The 23634-nt window shown below is 33.0% G+C and overlaps 1 protein-coding gene across 1 annotated transcript in view; it reads left to right on the top strand.

Moving 5' to 3' along the window:
• DAT (Sodium-dependent dopamine transporter) overlaps positions 1-23634 on the top strand; it is a 60449-nt gene that overhangs the window by 27603 nt on the left and 9212 nt on the right. The window contains exons 3-4 of the mRNA XM_088241856.1: positions 11488-11622; positions 23051-23205. Coding sequence (XP_088097982.1) covers positions 11488-11622; positions 23051-23205 — 290 coding nt within the window. The remainder of the gene's footprint in view (positions 1-11487; positions 11623-23050; positions 23206-23634) is intronic.

Raw genomic sequence — 23634 nt, 5'->3', positions numbered from 1 at the left:
CCCCCGACGGTAGTGTTTGGAGCAAGTGTGCGAGGATTTGAACTGCGCCTCATCTGTCGAATTGAAGAGGGCAGCAGAGAAAAGAGACTAATGGAGAATGAGATGCAGTACTAAACCAATCCCCAGGATTGAGACCACGAAGATACATATTTATCTATGACTCTCTTGCCACATTAAAACTTTTATTGTTTCTAGTCAAACTTCTTTCTTAGGGTATTTTTTTTTGTGTATGGAATAATGATTTAGAGGTGATGGAGTCAGTTGCGGTGAAAAAACTTAAAAAGGTTAGGAAGTAGATTATTTTGGCTGAACCTTCCAGCTGCGTGAAAATGACCAACTGGATCCCTGAGTGCTGCTGTAAGGATAAAAACGTTTGATAAATGGCAAATCTGATGGGACTTAGCGCCTACGGGGAGATGGACTCACTCTTTTTCCCCTAACATTCATAGCAGAATGGAGTTCTTTGTCCTTTGACATGAGTCACTACGTAATTCAGCTAGTAACGGGTCATGGTGAATTCAGGGGCCAACGACTGCGTGCGCGGGTTTGGCATGCAAAGGGCTGAAAACATCCTTCGGAGATGTCGTATTCTTGATGTGGAAAGAGAGACGGTGCTCGATGGCTTGACGGAAGTAATGAGACCGACATGGAATTCCGATTTCTTCTGCAATCCGAACAATTTGAGTAAACTTGCAAAATGGCTAGAGCATGGGTGGAAAAGCGAGATGCCCTTCGAGGAATCTAAATGTGCATCGTGTTTTGTTGGCTGTCAAGGGATTTTAATAGGATGATCTTAATGGCGGCAATGCAGAACCGAACTCAAGTCACGTGTTGTCTATTTCCGTAAAAGGGAAGAGGGTTTATCTGCTAATACACTAACGAGTAGAGCTGGGAGGCGTGTATCGTTTGATATTATTTGCTTTCGACATAACACACATCTACTTGTTTTACGGAATATTTTATATTCATTTAATGGATTTTAAAAGAACATTATATGTGCAATTTAGCAGCTATCCGGGCCTCGATTATGATGGGTAGATAAGGACGTCATACCTTCACAATGACAATATAGTTGAATATAAATTCTCTCAAACGATTACGAAAATACACTACTGACCCCCCACCTTGAAGTTAAACTAAAGGTATATTAACAAATAATAAAAAATATAAAAAAACACCGAGCTTCCTTCCTTTTTTCATTATTTTTCCTTCTGAGTTTTGTATTTTTTTAATTACTCTGAGCGTAAGGTCACTAGTTCTCCGGAAATCGAAAATCTATCACATCGTTGCTTGATTTAGAAGAACTTGTGACGTCTTTTAAAGTAGTTCCTTTAAAGAGAAATTCGCGCTACAATTAAATGCTTTAATTTTTACCGCGTGTTAGAAAACATTTTTCATATCCAATTTCCCGTGGCACTGTACTTTCTCAATGTCAAAAAACAAAGCAAAATATATTAAAACAATTGTCTTACTTATTTTAACACAGCGCAAAATATGAACTAAATATTTTTTTAGGTATTTCAAATACCCGTCACTGTTAGTTTCATGGCGAGAGAATCTTCAATGAACTTAAATACTATCATGTTTATGAGAAAATGTAAAATGTACAAACATGTATGCAGTTGTGCGGGCTTACTTAAAGGAATTGTTGTGAATAATTGCTTAATGCAATATCTAATTAATAATTGCTTAAAATATGAACTTAAATGTTTTTTTTTTAAATATGTGAAAACTAAAATATATTATATGTAACTACTATGAAGAACAGGAAATCAAAATGACATAAACAGACTACAAAGACAGAAAAACAAAATATTAAAGTTAGTATATGACCTACCCAATCTAACAGCAACTAAAGAACTTTTTAAACAAACCAAGCAATTAAATGTTACTGAACTCTTCAAACTAGAATCCTTCAAATTTATTCATAAATTAGCCACTGATGTAATTGTAGACGACGAATTAAAACTTGAAAAAAACTGTAGCAAACATGAACACAATACGAGAATATCAGGAAAATATCATATACAATCTTTTAAAACGAGGAAAGGACAATCGAGACTAATAAACCATGGACTGAAATTATACAATAAGCTACCTGACAAAACTAAGCAAAAGACTCAGACAACCTTTATAAAAGATGTTAAAAATATTATTATTATCAGTAGAATGTGAATTTCAAAAGTAAAAATATTTTGTTAAATGTACGTAACCCGTAAGGGTTTATCAATGAAATTTTAAAATAAAAATAATAATAAATAAATTTAAAAAAAGTAAATACACATAATTTGTTTTTAAATTACTGTTGTTTTTTAGTTGGTAGATATAGATTGTACATATAAACTTGTTTATAAAAGATACTTTTGTTATACGCATTATATGACAAGAAATGTGAGATCAGATAATGAGTATGGAAGGAGACAGAAGGAGGGTCCAGGAGAGAAAAGCAATGCTAAAAAATGCGACCATTTTCACCGTATAAGTTGTCCATAATAATAATTTATTTTTGTATGCTTTCTATTTTCCTTTTTATATCGAAATACATAAATAGAAGTTGGAAGTGTGTACGTAAAACTTAAGACCACGTCGTTCTCGCTAACACAGCTTCCATGTTTCTCCGCTGATATAGGATAATGAATAATTTCAAGAGTCGGTCAGCTTCCACTTCAGACCGTGTACGTACCAGGGTTCCCGACAATATTTATGATTGATTCACAATCCGCCCAGAGAGGGTAGGGGGTCTAACGAGTTGACATTGTTTTTCGCTCCACACATGTCAAATGTCACCCTACTAGACACAACGTGCTGTCAACTTTATGGCGTGGTTTCAGTGCCTACTTAGCTCCCCATACACCATACCCCGCATTTCATCATTATCATTCGTATTTATTAGATTTAAATGCTAGAATTTATTAAGATTAATTTTAAATCATGTAATATATAAAAAAATGCAAGGCATCACGATATTTCATAGCGTACGGTGTTATTTATTGTAAATGCAATTAATTGTTGGAATTCCGTTTAAATTATATAAGATAAGTGAAAAGATAGCTAAGTATGATGTCACTTTTTATCAATTTTGAAGGAGAGCAATTCGAAAGTTTGATGGGCTCTGAAAAATCGGAATTTTAATTTACAAGCCAATTTGTTTTTCCAGGATTTTTTTTCACAATAGCGTGTTTAAACAAAATGCAGATTTTTTTCCCTGGCCATCTAGAACATTTAGCCATCTAGAACAAAGACGGCAAAACAAAATATGTTGAACATAACACATTTAGCCATCTTTCAACAATACCATCTGTAGAAATAGAGAAATGGTTGACAAAACAAGGCATATTTGACTTATTATATTTTGCCAACTAAAACAAAGACGGCAAAATTAGATGAGTTTGGCATATCATAAATTGTCAACCATTACTTCATTTCTAGAGATGGTATGTCATGTTTGTTTTCAAGTAACAAATCTCAATTTGCCATCTTTGGAAATAGAAAAATATACATATTATAAAGTGACACGGCTAATATTCTCTCCTATTTTGCCAGATAAGTGCGAAGAGGGAATGATTATTCAATTTATCTAGGTTTATACAGAAATCCTCTTTCCTGCTAAATTACCTCCATTATGTTTCTTGATTATTTAAGAACAATTAATTATTGCTAGTATGTAAGGAAGACTTTGAAAATATTAAGATTAGTTTAATTATGTCCTAATAAGATGAAACGCGTCACATTACCTACTTGTTTATAGATAAATGTATAACCTTACCAATAATCAAACCGTGGGGTGTTTATAAAATTCCGCGCCTCCCGATGTGGTTATTTGGAAGAGTTCTCGGAAAACAGAATATTAAATTTGCGTTCTTGTAATTTCATTGGATAAATCATTAAAAAAAAACAACGTTTTTGTTCCTTCTTTCTGCTGTTATAAGACTTTTGAAGCAGAATATGACTCGTGTTGGAAATTTTAAAACAAAGCTAGTAAAGAATTTTAACTTCTTTCTATTTGTAAGTGTTTCGTCGGAATATAGCCTGTAACGGGAGACGGAAAAATGGTCCAGGCGATATTAAAGCACGGAAGCTTTGGCGAACTTATAATGAAATTCCCCTTTGATACGAAGTCATGTGACGGGAGAGGGCGGAAGTGGCACCAACAATTAGGGAGCAATTAGTATTACTCCACTACGGTCTGCCCTTCCTTGTTCCTGGCTCCAGTAGGTACCCGCAGTCATGAGATGGTAAATAGTATTTTCTCCTGTTATAATATTAAGAATTTTTTAAATAAATCATAATACAATAAAACTTCTTTCATAATCTAAAACTGAAACGACCTTTTTTTGAAACGTCTCAAAGGAAATATGTTTCGTCTTTTTAGGGTGATCCCGTTTCTGGTTTTGTAAAGATTCATGTGTATCGAACTCTTTTTCTTTTCGTGTCATGTCGGGTCCCCCGACGCCGACGCGACGTTGAAGACCACCGGGGAGCTGTGCGAAACAGTTCCTCCACAGTTCTAATCCTGTTCCATTCTTGCATGTTTCGAAACCAGGAAAGCTGTTTTCTTCCGATCCCTCTACGTCTGTACATCCCTCGATCTTCCACGACATGAGACGCTTAAGTATGAAATATTTATCACCTCTCAACGCATGGCCAAAAAAAAATCTTACGGAGCTTAACGGTGGTGAAAAGTTCTACATTTGTATTGGCTCTACGTAATACTTCATTGTTGGTTATCATATCGGTCCAAGATATTCTTAACATTCTACGGTGGATCCACATTTCAAATGCTTCAAGGCAGTTTATAATATTAACTCATGGAAAAAATATAAGGAATACATGAACTAAAATAAATTTTCATATTCATTCCTTTAAGACCGTTTTCACTTGACGATTCAAAGAGCATTTCTCCTAGAAATCGTTTGCGACTTCAAAGAATATTTTTGATGGATAACAGTGAAATCAATTTTATAAATTTAAAATAGGCTAGTATTAACATAAATATTTTTTTTTATTTATTAAAAATTTTCATCGATAAACCATTACACATACATTTAACAAAATATTTTTACTTTTAAAATTCACATTCTACTGTTAATAATAATATTTTTAACTTCTTTTGTAAAAGTTGTCTGAGTCTTTAGTTTTGTCTTGAAGTTTATTGTATAATTTCAGTCCATGGTTTATTAGTCTCGATTGTCATTTTCTCGATTTAGAAGGTTGCATATGATATTTTTCTGAGATTCTCGTATTGTGTTCATGTTTGCTACAGTTTTTTTTCAAGTTTTAATTCTTCGTCTACAATTACATCAATGGCTAATTTATTAATAAATTTTAAGGATTCTAGTTTAAAGAGTTCAGTTATATTCAATTGCTTAGTTTGTTAAAAAAGTTATTTAGTTGCTGTTAGATTGGGTAGGTCATATAATAACTTAAATATTTTATTTTGCTGTCTTTGTAGTCTGTTTATGTCATTTTGATTTCCTGTTCCCCATAATAGTTGCATATAACATATTTTAGTTTTTACATAGGCTTGTACATTAGAATTTTTACCGTTTTCAGAACAAAGTTTTCGATTTAAAAAAAAGACTCGATATATATATACAAATTAATACATTTAAACAACGACAAAAAATTTAACTATGTACATCTACTGCTGTCCTCAAAACGCGATTTATTACCGATAAGCACAATTATATTGTTAAAAAAACATGTAAAATAGCAAGATTTTTTTAATTTCAATAATACAGAATGCGTAGAATATTGAAGAAGAATATTCTTTAAAAAATAATTTTAAAACCGAATTAGAGTTCATTGATTTTTCCCGCTTGTTATGTGTTTTTACAAGTCATATTTTGTGTGATTTTATATAACATTCACATAATGTTTGAATACATAAATAACACAGTGTAGGTTGAAGATGGATTAGCAAGGTTTAGCTCGAAGTCTTATATGTTTATCGTATTTATGAATATATAGTATGCCATTATTTTTTATTTAAAAAAAAAGAAGTATTTTCGTTGTTATAATTTACGCAAATATTTCATTTTGAGGGCCATTTTCAACGAGTTGTAAATAACTCACTATTAGAAAATGGGAATCAAGTTGGAGTAGAATGGGATTCGAACCACAGACCTTTGATCCGTGAGTCCGAGACACTAGCCACGGGACCACAACCCGATTCATTCGATGTATCGCACTTGTTTGTCTTTGCTACATAGATTTACGTTTATGTAGAATCGAGTTGTGGTCCCGTGGCTAGTGTCTCGGACTCACGGATCAAAGATCCGTGGTTCGAATCCCACTCTACCCCAACTTGATTTCCATTTTTTAATAGTGAGTCATTTACAACTCGTTAAAAATAGCCCTCAAAAATAAATATTCGCGTAAATTATAAGAACGCAAATATTTCTTTTTTCTAAAAAAAAAAAATGTTATTTTTGTCCAGTTTCTTATAAATATGTTTCTTCGTGTAACTGTTGTAATTGGCATAGGCCGTATATATAATAAATTAATATTTTAATTAATAAATAAATATAATGTACTTAATTAAAACACTATTTGTACATGCAATCAATATGTCGGTACTAAGGCTAATCATTAATCATCATCATACGTATTCATACTTCCTGGTTTCTAAGGGTTGAAAGGTACTCCGTACACCCCCCATGAGTGCCTCGAATCCACATGTGTAGTATGAGATCAAAATTATAGCGATGTCGATCAAATATTTGGTTCAAGTTGAATAATCTCTTCTATTTGAGAAATCTTTAAATTGACAAATGATACGACAGAGATAAAAAACATTTTCGAAAAAGTTTAGGCTTATGACCTGTCACTTTACACACTCGGTTACATTCACCATTTTGTCAAACTACCATAATTTTTTTTAATACTCTTATGAAATGATAAACAAGTAAATTTCCATTTAGTGCTACAAAAGATTAGATATGAAAAATATTTTCTTACACACGGTTAAAAATAGTGCATTAAATTCTACAGCAAAGGTTCTTGATAATGTATGAAAAAAAATTGATTTTAATATTAACGAGCTTCTTTGAACGACGTCACTAGTTCTTCCGAATCAACCAATGATGGTGTATTATGATAGATTTCTGGCTTACGGGAAGCCACTTTACCGATCAGCAGAACTAACCTAAGAGAACTTGTAACGTCACACGTGGAGTGATTTCAAAATTACAATACTAAAAAATCAAAACGCTGATAATATAATTGATTTATTCATTCAAAATTACACTCGTTTAGATATTCATAAGCTTATTAAGTTTTTTAGGCTGTGCCCGTGTTAAGCCCATGCATAATAATATTTTTTGTTCGCTTAGTTTTAAATTAAATATTTCCTCATTAAAACAAGATGTTTCATAAAAAAAATATCTGATTTTTGTTTTTTATTATATTTTTAATATTATACACGGTAATAAAAACATGCACCCCATATAATGACTATAATAAGGATCTTCAGCCCTATGGGAAATTGGAAACAATAAATGTTTTCTTGCGCGCGGTAAAAGTTGGAGTATTAAATTGTACGGCTAAATTTCCTGAACATGTACGAAAAAATAATAAAAAACACTTGAATGACGTCACTGGTTCATATGAATCAACCTAAGATATGAGAGTTATGGGAGACTTCCGGTTTGCTTGCCGTGGATGGACCAACGGGAAGAACTGATCGAGAATAACCGGAAATGAACTTCTGACGTCACACGTAGAGTTATTTCAGAAATACAAAACTTCGAAAAATCGTAGCGCTGATAATACGATAGATAAAAATTAAAAAAAAAAAATTTTGGCTTAGTTTAATAGTCTAACTACCACTGAACTTCTACATTGTTCCATTTGAAGATTTATAATTTTACAACAGAAATGACAGCTTATAAAAACACTCGTAATTTTAAATAAACATAAAAATTACATTTATTTTAGAAATAAAAGACGAGTGATACTTTAATCCACAAATTTGGTATATCCAGTGACCGGTTTCATCGCTTTCGCGACCTCTTCGAAACTAGCAGGAGTTCAGTGTATTTATTCAAAACAGAGTTGAGGATAGAGAATTCAAAATTGTATGAAAGTAAATTAAATAAAATTATTTTTATCTTAAGGATTATTAAAATTTTAAAATTTTATTTATTTTATTTGATTTTTTCGGGTTAACTAATGAGTTGATATTATACTATTTTAATAAGTTTAAGTTATGTTTTTACATTATTTTTTTTTTTATTGTCCCATCATTCGTGAGTGTCATTTTCAATAATTATTAATTTTTGAAATACAAAGGGTAAAAAGTCATTAGTAAAAATATATTACAATGGGTATAGTAAAGAAGCACGTGTGTTATCTGTTCATTAAGTAATTCTAAGTCGGGTTTATTTTTTAATCTATTAATTTAGAAAATTTCTGGTTTAATAGTTGATTATCTTTAATTTTATTTTTGATGGATTTAATTACATGCGATTTTATAAAATCAGTTTTATTTTGTTTTGAAAAATCTTTTTTTTATTATTTTGGAACACATGTATTTCTTTTCCATATTAGAGGCTATTGCAATATCTGTATCAATTGCTAAGTTTTCGTAATCTTTTTTGTTTAATTTAGTATAAGGGCAGTATTTTAATATTTTTTCTAGAACATTTATTCCATGTTTATCAAATACAACATCAGTTGTATTAATTACTCTTCATAGAAATTTACGGCGGTTTTTGGAATGACTCGAATATTTTTAATAGTTTTTTGTTTGAAAGTGAGTTGGTTAATTTTCTTTAATTGCGTTTTATAAGTTTGATGTTTTTGTATCTACTGACTAATAAATTACAGTGAACTTCCATCAAGAATTTTCACTTACAAACTTAAACGTTTTTATAATTATAACAGTAAACAAATTTTTTTAAAACTACCAAGCATAAAATTTAGTTTGAATTGCTAAAGTTTTTTCAAAAATCGAATAGGTAGTTATTATGATAAACAATTTTGTTTAAAACATTGAGATCTCGGTGATCAATCTACATTATTATTGTAATTGAAAAAAAATGGTTACTAATGGAGACTAGTTTCTTAACTTTTTAAAACTTCATAAAAGTAGAGCTATTGTATCGACCCAGAAACAATAAAATTAAATTTTATAAGCGTCCTATCAGAATTTCATAAAATAGTCGAGAATTTACCTTAATGAAAAATGAGAACAGATTCCCCTAGGAATCGGGAGGTACGTTGCCAAGCAATTTTCTTCCCTCGATCACCGTCCGAAAGCTTACAGTATTTGATCGGCTTAAATCTACGAGACAATTCGATTTGGAGAAATATTGTGACAGTAATTCAGATTCTAAGAATTTCAGAATATTACCTACCTGGCGTAATTACACAGCCAAGTATGAACTGGTATAATACAATATACTTTTAATAAAATGCTTTTTTTATGAAGAATGTTACTTTATCGTAAAAGACAAATATTAGGTGTATTATCAGTTGTGTCCGTTTTTTCCAAAAAAAGAGAACACTAGTGCACAAAAACAATAAAATTAGTAAAAAAATCATAGCATCTTCACCGTACACTGCGCAAATATAGCAAGCAGCTTGGCAACTTTATTCCTTGCTCAATGCTCACTTTCGTTTACTTTATATTCTATTTTGAAGGCTTGTAACCGAATGAAATAATATTTGTAAATAATATTTTGTCGAACAGAAAGTTTTCTTTCGATGACTTTTACCATTTTTAAACTTTTGGTGCTCATTTTAAATTTGGGAAAACAAACAGACGCAACATGTGTTAACACCCAATACATGCACTTAAAGGTTTGATAATCAATTTTCAGTTTATTTTCCAAGTATAATTTATTTAATATATTACCTCACGTGTTTTACGAAGTTTAGTATCGTATGTCATTTATACGATATTTTACTTTACGTCTTTACCGAAGTATAATACCGTACGATACCCGCAAAACATTTCATGTTTTTATGAGCTTATATTAAAAAAATGTTTAATAATAAAAATACAATGTTTGGGTTTATACTGGATAAAAATATCTTTAAATCCTACAAAATCACATTTTGTGGGTTACGATATGATACGTAAGAGGTGTAGAAATGTAAATTCTCGTGTTGTGAAATTCTAGAATTCAGTATTTATGTCATAAATTTTATTTATCTCTCGAACTATAATGTAACAATTAATTAGAGGGATCCAACAAAAAAAAATAAGCAGGTCAACTACCGGTTAAACATTAACTTCTCTAACCATGCTGAAAGTATGCAGTACCATGGAATAAACTCTCTTAAAAATCGAAGAATAATGTTAGACCAGTTATTTTTATTCAAATTAATATATAATAAAATTGATTCTCCTAACCTACTTGAAAAACTTCCATTCCGTGTGCCATCTAGACCGACGAGACAAAATCTTCTGTTTTTCACAGAAAACGCGTCAACAACCTATTTGAAAAAATCTACAATACCTAGAATGTGCGACCAATATAACAATAGATTTACTGAGGCTGATATTTTTGTAAATTTAGGTCAAAAATCATAGAAATTTTGAGAGAAGCAGATATTTAACTTTATTATAATATACAGGTATTTTTATTTCGTTTCTTTTACATTTATTATATTTAACATAATTTAAATTATTTTACTAAGTGTAAACAATTTTTTTGGTGTGTGCATGGGTGTCCTACACTAATATACAAAGAAATTGTCAACATTTGTGTACATACTGTTTGTTTACCCAATAAAATAAATAAATAAATTTAAAACATTCACATTTAAAAATACGTCGCATGATGTATTCATTTGTTAATCACATTTCACAGTATGGCAATACGCCTAATCTTGCCCGTCCCTGGTGCCGCCGTCTTTCTCCGTCTCTCGCTGTATCTTTCTTTGTTTCCGGACTAGCAGCCGAAGCGTGAGACTGGTCACCTTCCATGCAACAAAACACGCTGCAATTGGAACACAAGTGCAGTTCCTTCTTCGCCACTGTGTGCGGATAGCGGATAGGGTACATGATAATGGCAAAGCAATTAGGAAGTTCAGTGATTTTTTTTGTTAATAGACTCTCAAACTATGCCAATTGAAAAAACAATGTATCGTCCTACATGGCTACGATTTTTTAAAGATCTGTAATTTTTTAATTACTTCGCGCGTGACGCAACTACTCGTTGTTCTCATTGGTGAGTTGTCCTAGTTAGTGGGTTGGCTTCCCGGAAAACTGAAATCTATCACAACACTCGATCATTGGTTGATTTCGGAAAACAAGTGACATCATTCAAAGTAGTTCGTTTTCATTAAAATATTTTTTTTATACATTTTAAGAAATTTCTAGGTACAATATTTTTTACCGCGCGTACCAATATATCCTGTTGCCGAATTTCTTCATTAAATGCACCAAGTTTAACCGCGTATAAAAAACATTTTTTGTATTCAATTTCCCGTAGCATTGAACTTCCTGATTGTTTATTTTAACTTATGATTTTGTAGGTGCATTCCTGGTGCCCTACTGCATCATGCTGGTGGTGGGTGGCATCCCGCTGTTCTACATGGAGTTGGCCCTCGGCCAATTCCACCGCAAGGGAGCCATCACCTCCTGGGGTCGCATCGTCCCACTCTTCAAAGGTAAATTTGAATAATAAATTACAATCAAAGCTATCTTTAAATCGAGTCTTAAGAAATATTTCATCTATTTTCCTTAAACACTCCTTTCTTGCTCTCCTTTTATTTCCTCTTTCCCTTTGAAGACGAATATCGGATATTAAATGTTATATACTGTAACATTTAATATAACAACAACAACATCAAATACTTCAAGATGGACATGTCAAAAGTAGGAATAATCGGCGTGCGTGCATAAGAAGATGTATGAATGTAGAGGAAGCGAGGTCTGTATGCCAAGATAGAGTGTTATGGCGTTCTATCCTCTCTGCCTACCCCTACGGGGAAACGGCGTGATGGTTTGTTGTTGTTGTTGTTGTATATACTGTAACCACATACCGACTTTTATGTCTATCGGTTTCGAGACATATCTGTCTCTTTTTCAGATTAATAAAAAATTATATTAACCTTTACACTGAAATATTTTTAACACTAGTAGAATGAAAAATAAAATAAAAGGTATTATTTATTTTTTAGTTTTACTACGTATATATATATGAATATGTAGGATTAGGTTGCTGAGGGTTGTGGAGCTCCTACCCCAGTTAGAAATTGACAGAAGACAAACAAAGTTCAATGCTTACTCGAATCATAACGTATTAGGGGCGTGGTCAATGCAATAGACCGTTTTCGCGGGAATTTAAAATTTTTAATTAAGAAATATTTTTTATGCTACTAAGTAGTAAAAAAAATTTTACTCGAAAACATTTTGAAGACCCTCATTAATTTAAAATTGTTAAAAATATACGTGATATTTCCCTATTATCATTCAAAGGCGGGTAAATATGAATGATTTAAATTCCCGTAATTCTAATAAAGTACCACTGAACTAATCCATGTGAAATTTCCCGGAAAGGATGCAATTAAAAGTTGACTTATTTATTTTGGTTGGCTGAGTATTCACAATAGACCCTAATGTTCCAGCCCTCGCCTCGTTTTGCTTTCATCTGAATGAGCGCGCTCGTTTCCAAATACGAGAAATAGGCTCGTTTAATAACAATACATATAATTACATTAAGAGAACCCTATCGGCGGTTACAGCCAATAAATAATTAATCAAAAGTGAAACGTATCATTTTATTATAATTTTAATGAGTAAACAAACTTGTAAACTTACTTTCTTCTAAACACGTTAAATTATTATAGGTTACTGACGAAGATACTATTTCTTCAATATTATTTTTATTTACAGGAAACATATTCGAAAACCACATTTGCCGCAACAAATCGGTTTCTTAGAACAGGTATTTGCCCTTATAGGAACCATACTAATATTTCTGGCTTGCCGACTCTTCATAATATGAATTATACTGAGCCTTTTCCTAGTACTAGCAGAATTTCCCAGAGTGTTTTTTGTGCCATTTTTGTAAAAATGTATGTTTAAACTAATAAATAAATATTTTTTCAATTTAAAAAATGATCATGCAAATATATTCATTTTCGTACACAATTGTAGGTTTTTCTTAATAAACAGTCGAAGATAATTTATTTATTTATTTTTTACATACATAAGGTTATTGTACATTATTTCAGACATTAAGTTCCTGCTCCATGGGACTAAAATGCCTGTGTTAAGATGGGACGAGCAATTATATGACACACACATGAGTATATCACCACAAATATAGGATTAGAAACATAAAAAATAATAATAAAAAATATTTAAAATACATATATATGGCACATCAATATGGTAAACAGTAAACTCAAGCATTTGGAAAATCATAAAGGAGTTTCCTAATCAAATCCCTTCCACTAAGGAAAATCCAGTACTTAACTCCTTTCTTGAAAATAATTTTTATCCTCGAGATCTTAATACGTTCTTCCAAAATATTGAACATTCTCGGTGCGATAAATGAGAGATGTCTCTGAGCAAAAGTCGTACGGGTTATGGGCATGACATAATTCATGCTCTGGGAAAACCTCGTACGGACATTCTGCTGAGACCTGTTAACTCTGTTAACTTCCCATTGTAATCGATGCCCAGGGCCCGTATTCGAATAGGAAGTTAAAATTTAACTTCAATTTTATCTACAAAATAAAACTAAGTTTCCTGTATGAAAAATATAATATATTTACATTGATTTTTTCTATACATGTTCAATTACAGGTTACCGAGGAAGATACTTTGAATTTTCATACAAATATACACATTTTCGTACATGAATATCGATGTTAGTTTATACCGTCTCGATATGTACCGATGAAGATCGCGTTTATAATCGCGGCCCAGGGCCCCGATTACAATGGAAAGTAAGCAAAATTGTCTTCAATTATTTATAAAGTAAAATCGATTTTTTTTAACATATTCAATTACAGGTTACCGACGAACTTATTTGGAATTTTTATACATACATGTAAACTTTTAAATGTTTTTGTGCAGAAAATTCGATTTTACTTTATATAATATAATTGAAGTTAGCATGATCATCTTCGACTGTCTATAAAGTGAAATCTAAATTTATGCGCAAAAACGTATTTTTGGATTTGGTCATGCCATGTCTTTCTCGGTCTTTCTATATTTCTGCATCCATCAACATTCGCATCGTAAATATTTTTAGCCGTTCTTTTGCTGTCCATTCGCTCTACATGTCCAAACCAACGCAGAGCTCCTTTCTTGATTTTGTCGATAATGCTTATCTCAGCCTTACATAATGTACGGATCTCAACATTTGTGCATCTATCGTAGATAGTTTTACCACACATTCGCTTGAGAGATCACATTTCGACAGCATTCAGCCTGCTTTAATCCCCGTTTTTCCAAGTCCATACTTCGCTCCCATACACCAGGGTCGGGGCCAAGACTCTATTGTGAACTGCTTATTTTGCCTCTTGCGACAAACATTTATTTGCCAAGATTGATTTAAGTGCACCGTTCACTCTGTTCCTGGCACTCACCCTCCTTTTAATATCTTTCTCAGTCATTCCATCCCTACTAAACATACTTCCCAGATATACAAATTCCTCTTCTTGTTTTACTTGTTTGTTTATTTTTCTTGGCTGAACAATACTATGTATGTGTGTGTGAAATAGAACCAGAATCCTGGAAGAGTATTTTCGACTAGATAAGTCTGCCTCGTTGTGTAGTGGCTGACGTGTTCACCGACCATTATTTCTGGTCCTAGGTTCAATTCCTGGCAGAGTGAAAGTTTTTTGCACTGCAATACTAAAGGTTTTTTGAACTGCAATATTTCATTGTTCCTTGACTGGCACCTGGGTAAGACTCGATAAGTGATCAGTGCCCTATACACCACTTAGTGTGAAAAGGAGTACGGACACGTTTGACCACAAAATCACACTTCATAATCAACTATTATGATCGTCTAAAGTATTTTCATAACTTTAGTTTAAAATTCAGAAGAATTTTAGCTGGTTTGATATTTTTGCACAAATTTATATCTAACTGTATAGATGTCCATGATATCCTTGCTCAGATAAACCTTAATGTACCTCGCCGTAACTTGCGTACCAATCCTGTCTTTGCTGCGGGAAATTATAAAACTAACATCGGATTCTTTTCCCCTCTGCCAAGGATCGTTAGAGCAGTGAACGAAATCTCACTAAACGGTACTATCGATGTGTTCCTACAGCAAGGGCAGGCATTTAAGAAGCAAGCGGTGTTGTCTCTTCTGACTCGCGATGTCACACTTGCCATTTCCGACTAGTTTATGCTATATACATACCTTTTGTTAATAATACACTTCGTTAATTTAAGTAGATTTTAAGAATATTTAGATAAAGTACTACCCATTAATGCCAATCTATTAGGACTTACTTGAGCCTGTTGATTGGCTTAAAATTTTTATTATTTTTTTTAAATACAAAATTGATAGCAAAAAAAAAATATTATTTTACAAAATTATTTTTTAAGATTTGAGAAACTCTTCAAATGATCTCGGAGGGAGAAAATCAGGAGCACTTAGTAAAAACGACCGGAATACGTCTTATGCTTTTTGATATTGCTGTGTAAAGAATAGGGCTATTTGGCGAAGTAGCCACGTAATGGAAAATTCAGCTTGAGATTTAAGTCGGGTTAAGGGGCTTTAACTGGAGCGGCAACCTGTAGAGTATCCTAGAGGGAGTAGAGTATAATATTACTGGAAATGTGTTGCGGTGGACATTTAAGGCAGGGGTTTCTAAACTTTTGTCCCGACTGTTCCGAAAAGTCAGGCAGGTAAAAACCGTAAGTAGATACTTATATTTATCATTATTTTAGTCTTTCTTTAAAATATGAAGCTTACGCAACATTATCTACAGTAAAAACGATTTTTTTTAAATGAATGCATACACAGTTTAATTAAAAATATACACGGAATTTGAGTATATTAAAAAAATCTTTATTTATTCCACCATACTAAGAAGGTGCCCTTCAAAGTAATCACCATCGAATAAAATACATAGTGACCGACCGAAATAAGATGTTCAACCGAAACTGAAACCAGTTTTTGTTCTAATTTCGGCTAAAACCGAAACATATTTAAATAAGTTAAAAGTCACTTCAAAATGCCCAAAATTAGCCGTTTTTATTGTTAAACCTTACGAGTTCATTAAACTAAGTGTTACATAAAATATACAATTAAACAAATGGCATTAATTAAATGATTAAATATGATTATTTTTAACGCTTTTTAGTTAGTTGTTATGTTATATGGTACATAAAACTCACGCAGCCGAGTCACGAGCCATAAGATGCACCCGAGTACAGTCGAACGGAATCCGACAAATCCCGACCGCAGGTTTCTATTTTATCTCCTCTGTGGTCGCAAGTCGCAAAACATCATCTTTTCATAGTTCTATTCATCTTAGGGAACAGGAAATAACCGCAGGGAGCCAAGCACGGTAAATACTGTAGCTGGCAATCAATGCGGGTTGGTTTTTTCAAGGCAAACGGTTTTTTTGTTTTTTTCAAAAGCTGCTAACCCACGAAGCGTGGGCGGGTGTCCGTCATTTTTTCTTTTGAATAATTTTAAAATTTCTCCGATCACACCAAAACGAGTCTTAACAGTTTGTCTGTTAAAAACTAATTACTCTTCTATTATATATACGAGTGTATCAATCTAGGGAAAAAACAGGCTCTTACAATTACGTATTTAAATTCTAAATTAAAATATTCCTGGTGATTTTTTATCGAACCTCGCATGTTAGTAATTAACATTATTTCAAATAATATACCTTAAATTTGACAATAGTTTGAGTATATATGTCTTAATAGACAAGAATTCTATTAACAAGATACATTGATATCTCAACCTAGATTTAAGGTAGAATTCAGTACTTGTTAGTAAATGCTTAGACATACTTAAAGTTATTAATTAAGACAGCAGGGCCCCGATTCAATGGGAAGTTATCATTTGTCTTAAATTTTATCTACAAAGTAAAATTAAGTTTTCTGTATGAAAAGCAGAATATGCATACATTTTTTTTATATTTTAGAATTATAAGTTACCAACGAAGATACTTTAAATGTTCATCCAAATATACTCATTTTCGTACACAATCATCGGTTTTTCTTTATAGACAGTCGATGATAACTCTGTTAACTTCCCATTGTAATCGGGGCCGAGCTCTAAAAGTATTTTCTGGCGTCGCCATTCGTCGGTGTCGGCGTCGCTTTTTAACGTAAGCATATAACAGAGTCGTGACATTTCAGCAAAGTACGAAGTTAAAAAATAGTTTAATGAATTAGTGAGACCAAAGAAAAATTCAGTCATTAAAGCGGTTTTCGGGCTTGTGGAGGGAGCTCTATCACATTCAGTGAAACTTTGAAAGGCTGGAGTATCCTGGGACAAAACGAATAAACTGGCACATAATAGAATTGAATGGAGACGACCGTATGCTCCACATAGATAATGAAAATTGGCAAAGATTAAATAAAAGAATTGATTAAAAACAGTTGAGTTTGTGTGTTTTCTTCCAGGGGTGGTATTCCAAACGCTCTCGCGGCTGTAGTATCTCATGTATTTACGTACAAAATACACAAGAAAAACTGTTTTCTCGTGCCATGAGAGCGGTTCAGAATAGCACCCCAGAATAAAAGATGTCAAAGTATTTAAAAAAAAATAAAAAAATGATGTAGTCATCTTGCCGTCTGCCGGGCCAGGTGAAAGGCGTGCGTGGCCCGAATTCATATAGGTTTTGGGTCGGATTTAGCCCGGAGACCGATTTTTGGAAACTCCTGCTTTAAGTTACCAATTATTGTTATTATGGATTCCCGTATTCTAGGCACGTTTCACTCACACGTGGAGCCTTTTTAATGTTTGCAGTATTACTTAACATTGAGTCAATTTTTACTTCTCAATACGTAACCAAACGTATATTTATAACGTAAAATAGGTACAAGCAAAAGCTGGCCCAAATAATGGTGGATATAGGCAAATAGGTACCGTGTATACGACAAAAACGCAAATTTACGTGTACCTATATATCTACACAGAAACATTGAAACAAATACGTTAATATAAGTACCGACATTTAAATACGGTCATTAGTTTACTATTAATTTTTTACTGGAATTAAATAACTGGCATTGTTTCCAAACAAAAAAATGTGTAATATTGTTCGAATTCATGCAAAATAAGATACTATTAATGGTCCCAAAGAAAAATATTGTAAATTGTTCGTGTACAATGTAATTTTGGACCATGATTTTTTAGGTGCGCTTCTGCATCTCGTATAATTCCAATACACTCATTATAAACAAAATCTAAGTTCATATTATTTTTTAAAATTTTGAATCATTATATTAACATTGCATATGCATTTTATTTAATAAATAAATTGCTTATCTAACATTAAGTTTGAATATACCTACCTATAATATATTAGAACATTGTAATTTACTTATACTGAAACTTTGCGGAAGATAGATAATTCTAAATTACCATAGAAAAGTTGCGTCACCGAAAAATACAAATATGCATATATGCGTTTAAACTAAAAACCCTTCAGAAAAAAATACTGTTTCATAATTTTAATTGTTCTATACCAGTCTTAAGATGTCACAAAAGCGATGAAACCGGTTAGTGATTAATCCAAATTCACCTTTTCTTTAAAATCACTCAATCAGGTCTTTTTTGTCTAAAATAACTTACAGTGAACTTCTACCAAGTAGGTATTTTAACTAACAAACAGGAATTATTTTCTTTTAGAAGCACTTACATTTTTACTACCATTTTAAGGGTACACACCTAAAACAGAATGGCGAATTTTTTCTATTTTCGGGATATAAACGCAATTTTTTCCTCTTGAATGATTTATTCTTCATCGCAGTTTCAATTCTGGGGATTGGTTTGCAGCAGCGCCCTGCATCTTGTCCTCCACTGCGCTCTGTTCTCTCCAGCCTCTTCAGCTCAACATGTGAGGGACAGTTCAGTCCTCGCACACTAGTTCTAAATACTCCCGTCGGGGGCACCCTCTGTGATTTGTACCCTCAGCCATTCCCTCTGTTATGTGATGCAGGAGACCCTCATGGCGCATGTGTCCGATCCATCGAGCTTGCCTCTCTGAGAGGGTTTTGATCAGGTGCCGCCCTTCTTCGATTCTACTGAGAACCTCGTCATTAGTGATGTGGTATCTCCAGGAAATTCCTAATATTCTTCCGTAACACCACATCTCATAGCCCACTAGTCTTTTTTTATATCTTTCGGTAAAGCGCCATGTCTCACAGCCGTACAGCAACTCTATAGAAAGGAATATTTAAAACTAAAAAAAATCAGTTTCTTGTCTTACAAATCGTAGGAAATAAATGTGGAGTTACGGCTGGCAAAAAAAGTAGTCAAAATTCAACGATTTCTGAAACGAGATCGTTTTCGCATATTTAAGAAAGGAGTTTTTTAAAGAATTTGGTGTTAAAAATGGTTCGTTTTTTTACGTGGTTGTATGTAAAAACATATTTTTTTGTAATTGAAAATACATTTTATTGAATATGTAAATCCAGTTCCTCACAAATAAGGTTTATTCTCCTTTTTGCTTTCCTGGAAAATTCGGTATTTGTTAATGTGTCCGTTTTTGCCGAGTACCTACCTTTTATTTGTGTTTGTAAATTGCGTTTTTAAAACATACGTTTGAATGCAAAATTATTGGACCAATAAATACAAGAATATTGTATGTCAATACGGAATTGAAACTACCGCCGAAGGTATGAGAGCGATGTTCACGGTTCACTTATTCAAAACGAGGGGAAGGGTGAAGCGGTGTTGGAAAGTGTCGCAGCTAAATCATTCCGGCTAGAGGCTCTTTTAAAGAATCGTAGAAATATATTTCCCATTGTGAGCGAAGCACTTACCCGGCACTTAGCGGCCGAGACTCTCCGTCATAATGCAATATTAAAGTTCTTCTCTTGCCTCCCTCGCCGGCAGGGGGCGGAGGTAGACCTTCTACGGTTAACAGCATCTGTAAAAATGACTTCTTCATCGAGAAAATTAATTGAAAGCGTAGACAATTTTATTCTTTCGACATCACGGTCCTTTGTCGGAACCTTTAAATCAATCCAATTTTCTCACCTTGGATTGAATTTTCCCGTATTTTAAAATAAAATAAAAAATATTTATTCGATTTGCAAAATATGAATCAATTTTTTAAAGGATGAATATGACTGTTATTTAACATATTTAACGCACATTTGTGCGAAATACTGTTTTCGAATCGATGACCATTCTCCGGTTCAAATCTTGATAAGTTCACTTCCTAGAGTTAGCGCGTTTGCGTGACCTGCTCGATGTCCCGAGTTCGATTACTGACAAGGTTGACCGGCCTATTTTTCGGTAATAAATTCGTTAAACTTGCATTAAAAAACCAATGCATTGCTTTATGCAGCACTGGGTTACAACATCATCAGGTGTGGATAAGAGTATGATAATTATTATTTTAAATATCGTGGGTAATTACTCCAACTACGTAACTTAAAAATCAGCATTTTTTATTCAGCCACTAAAAGCCCATTTCTGTACCCTCCTTCAAGAATGCTACAAATATACGATAGTCGTGATGCATTTAAATAATGCTATGATGATTTGTATGCATGACTTGTCTATTTGTAGCATTTATATAGGATGATACAATTGTGTTTTGGTGGTCAACCCAAAAATTCTGATTTTAAAATTACCTGGTTGTATATAGTAATTACCCCGCGATATGTAAAAAAACACGAACTCACCAGTGACGGATAAAGTATATTTTTTGCAGTAGAAAAAATAATTTAAGAATTCTCTTTATTGTATTGCAAATAAAGCAGTATCTTCGCGTCTCTTTTACGATTCGGTCTGGTCCATAATACAGGGTTGCTGTTAAATCGTGTAAGAACGTACCCTCCGTAACTTGATTTATTGTAATCCTAGATCTACTGGATATTATGTGAGGGTGGCAGAGGGCGGCAATAGAGAATCCTTCCTTGGGGATTCCGGAGATAAAGACAGAGATGTGCCGAATATAATGGGGTCACTGAGTAGATAGGTACGAGTTCCATAGCACTGCCATCGCTTCGGGATAAGTCCTAGGAATATTACATAAAACGAATAAAAAGATTGGAAGGATTATATCATATACCTGTCGCAATAAACATATGTATGAGCTACGAGCAAACTATGTACTACGATATAGCACGAACACTGGAACCTCTTCTTACATTGGAGATTCGTTCAACACGGTACCGCGTAAAAAAAAAAGAAATCTAAAAAAGAACGATGCTGAATAGGTTTCCTTGTATAATAATCAATGCGGGACCAAAAAAAAAATTGTTTTTGCTATTTATTATAAACTATTTTTTTTCTTAAATATAACATGACATGCGCTTAGCAGCTGCAAGACGTGTTGTAATATTTCTTCTTTTAATTAAAAAAAAAAAGTTTTAATTTTTAAAAATTTCATTAATACACTAAACTTCATTGTCAATTAAGAAAAGCGTAAATGGGGGCTAGATTTCTTACCGTCCAAGACGGTAAGAAGACCCGTAAGACGTGCTGTGCTCAAACTCCTATCTGTTATAATTGAAAACTAGGAACTAGAATCCCAACCGCCCATGCGTTCTGTAGCTGGAAGACGTGCTGGGATATTTATTTACTGTACAGCGCCCTTGGAGTGATTTTCACAAAAATGGCGTTATATAAATTATCCATCTATAATAATAATAATAATCCAGCCGCCGGACAGGCTGGGTGTGGAAAAAACATTAAGTTAATATTTATAAGTCGCTAATGTGCAGATATGCTATGCTATAAAACAAATAGTGAAAAGAAAGAGACTCTTCATTTATAGCATTGCTTAAGATACTTTTTTATATTGCAGGCTTTATTTTAACCAACATATATTGAAACAATCGAAACTCATGATTTTGTAACTATTTGGTTAGAACTGTTTCAGAATGTTTATTTGTGACGATTAAGTGCCTTGATAATTTAACTAATATACAGAACAAGATCCATATAATATTATAACAGTCTTACTTATTTACGATTTTAAAATTTTGCATTCATTTAACTTTTGTTTTAATCGGTGCTTGGACATACACTCGTCTATATGAAAAATGATGTTATAGGTTTCTTAGAGTTGGTACATTGATAACATATCCGTTTCAAATCTAAATAAGGAAGTTCAGTGCTACGGGAAATTGAATATAAAAGATGTTTTCTTAAACGTGGTAAAAATTAAAGAATTTAATTGTATGGCGAAGATTTTCTCAAATGTATGAAAATAATAATAAAAAAGAACTACTTTAAATGACATCACAAGTTCTTCTGAATTAACCGATGCTAGTGTTGTAATAGATAACTGATTTCCGGGAAGCTAACTCGCCAATCAAAAGAAATCACCGAAGAGAACTAGTGACGTCTCGAGCGGAGTAATTAAAAGATGACTAATCTTTATAAAATCGTAGCGATGATAATACGATAGTCTATTAACAAATAATAATAAAAAACACCGATCTTTCTCATTTCGTAATACCTACATGAAAAGTGTCTTTCCAAAAAAAAAAATCTACTCGTGAATATTAGCTGTTAATCAGTTTTCTCCGCATTTACTTGAAGAAACTACGGAAAATGAGTTGTCTCGGATTAGACTTCTTCGGACTGCTAATGGTCGTTAAGAAGTTCTGTTTCTGTCCATTTACGACCAGATAATAATCGGAATATAATATATGTAAAAAAAACACATAACAACAAACTCGGAGGGTTAAACCGGCAAACTGCAAAACGAAAAATTCAAATTGCGTTTGTCTGACTAGTTTTTTGGAAATAACCTTCGTTCGCTAAGGCTGTTGCGTTGGCAGCTATATGAAAATTCTCTCTACTTCATAATTGGCTCTTCTCATTTGAATATCTGCTAACTCTTGCTCGTCCTAGACGTAAAAAACATGACATAATGTACCGACATGTAACAAGAATGTGATCTTCCACAGGTATCGGGTACGCTGTGGTCCTCATAGCGTTCTACGTGGATTTCTACTACAACGTCATCATCGCCTGGTCTCTTCGTTTCTTCTTTGCCTCCTTTACCTACATGCTCCCCTGGACCTCATGTGACAACTCCTGGAACACGCCCATGTGTCGACCGGTTAGACACTTCTTACACTATATCGACAGTTCTACGGTAATGTCGCGAATCTGCAAAAAGTCAACACCATACTCTCTCCGGCTGATTATTTCTCAGATTACAGCTCAACTGATTGTCAGAAGAATCCAACAAATGTGTTTACATGGTTTAAAATAATTATGAAAAAACTTTTGATTTGTACAATTCGTAATTTTACGCCGAGTTTGATCGATTTAAATATCAGATTTGCATAATGGATAGGTGTGTCATATCTTTGTAACCACTGACAGTGTTTATATCAATATTTTGTTATAGCATGCTTAGATTGTTTAGTTCCACCATTTAAAAGATATATCTTTATATTAAAAAAGGCGGATTCGCAAGTTTCGCAAAAATCTAACAATATCATACTAATAAATAATTTGTTTTACCCACATTTTATTAACACCG

This window comes from Micrasema longulum, unplaced genomic scaffold, assembly GCF_059751315.1.
Source record: "Micrasema longulum isolate JH-2025_06_02 unplaced genomic scaffold, ASM5975131v1 h1tg000133l, whole genome shotgun sequence".
NCBI lineage: Eukaryota > Metazoa > Arthropoda > Insecta > Trichoptera > Brachycentridae > Micrasema > Micrasema longulum.
This window is presented reverse-complemented; position numbering and strand designations above follow the sequence as displayed.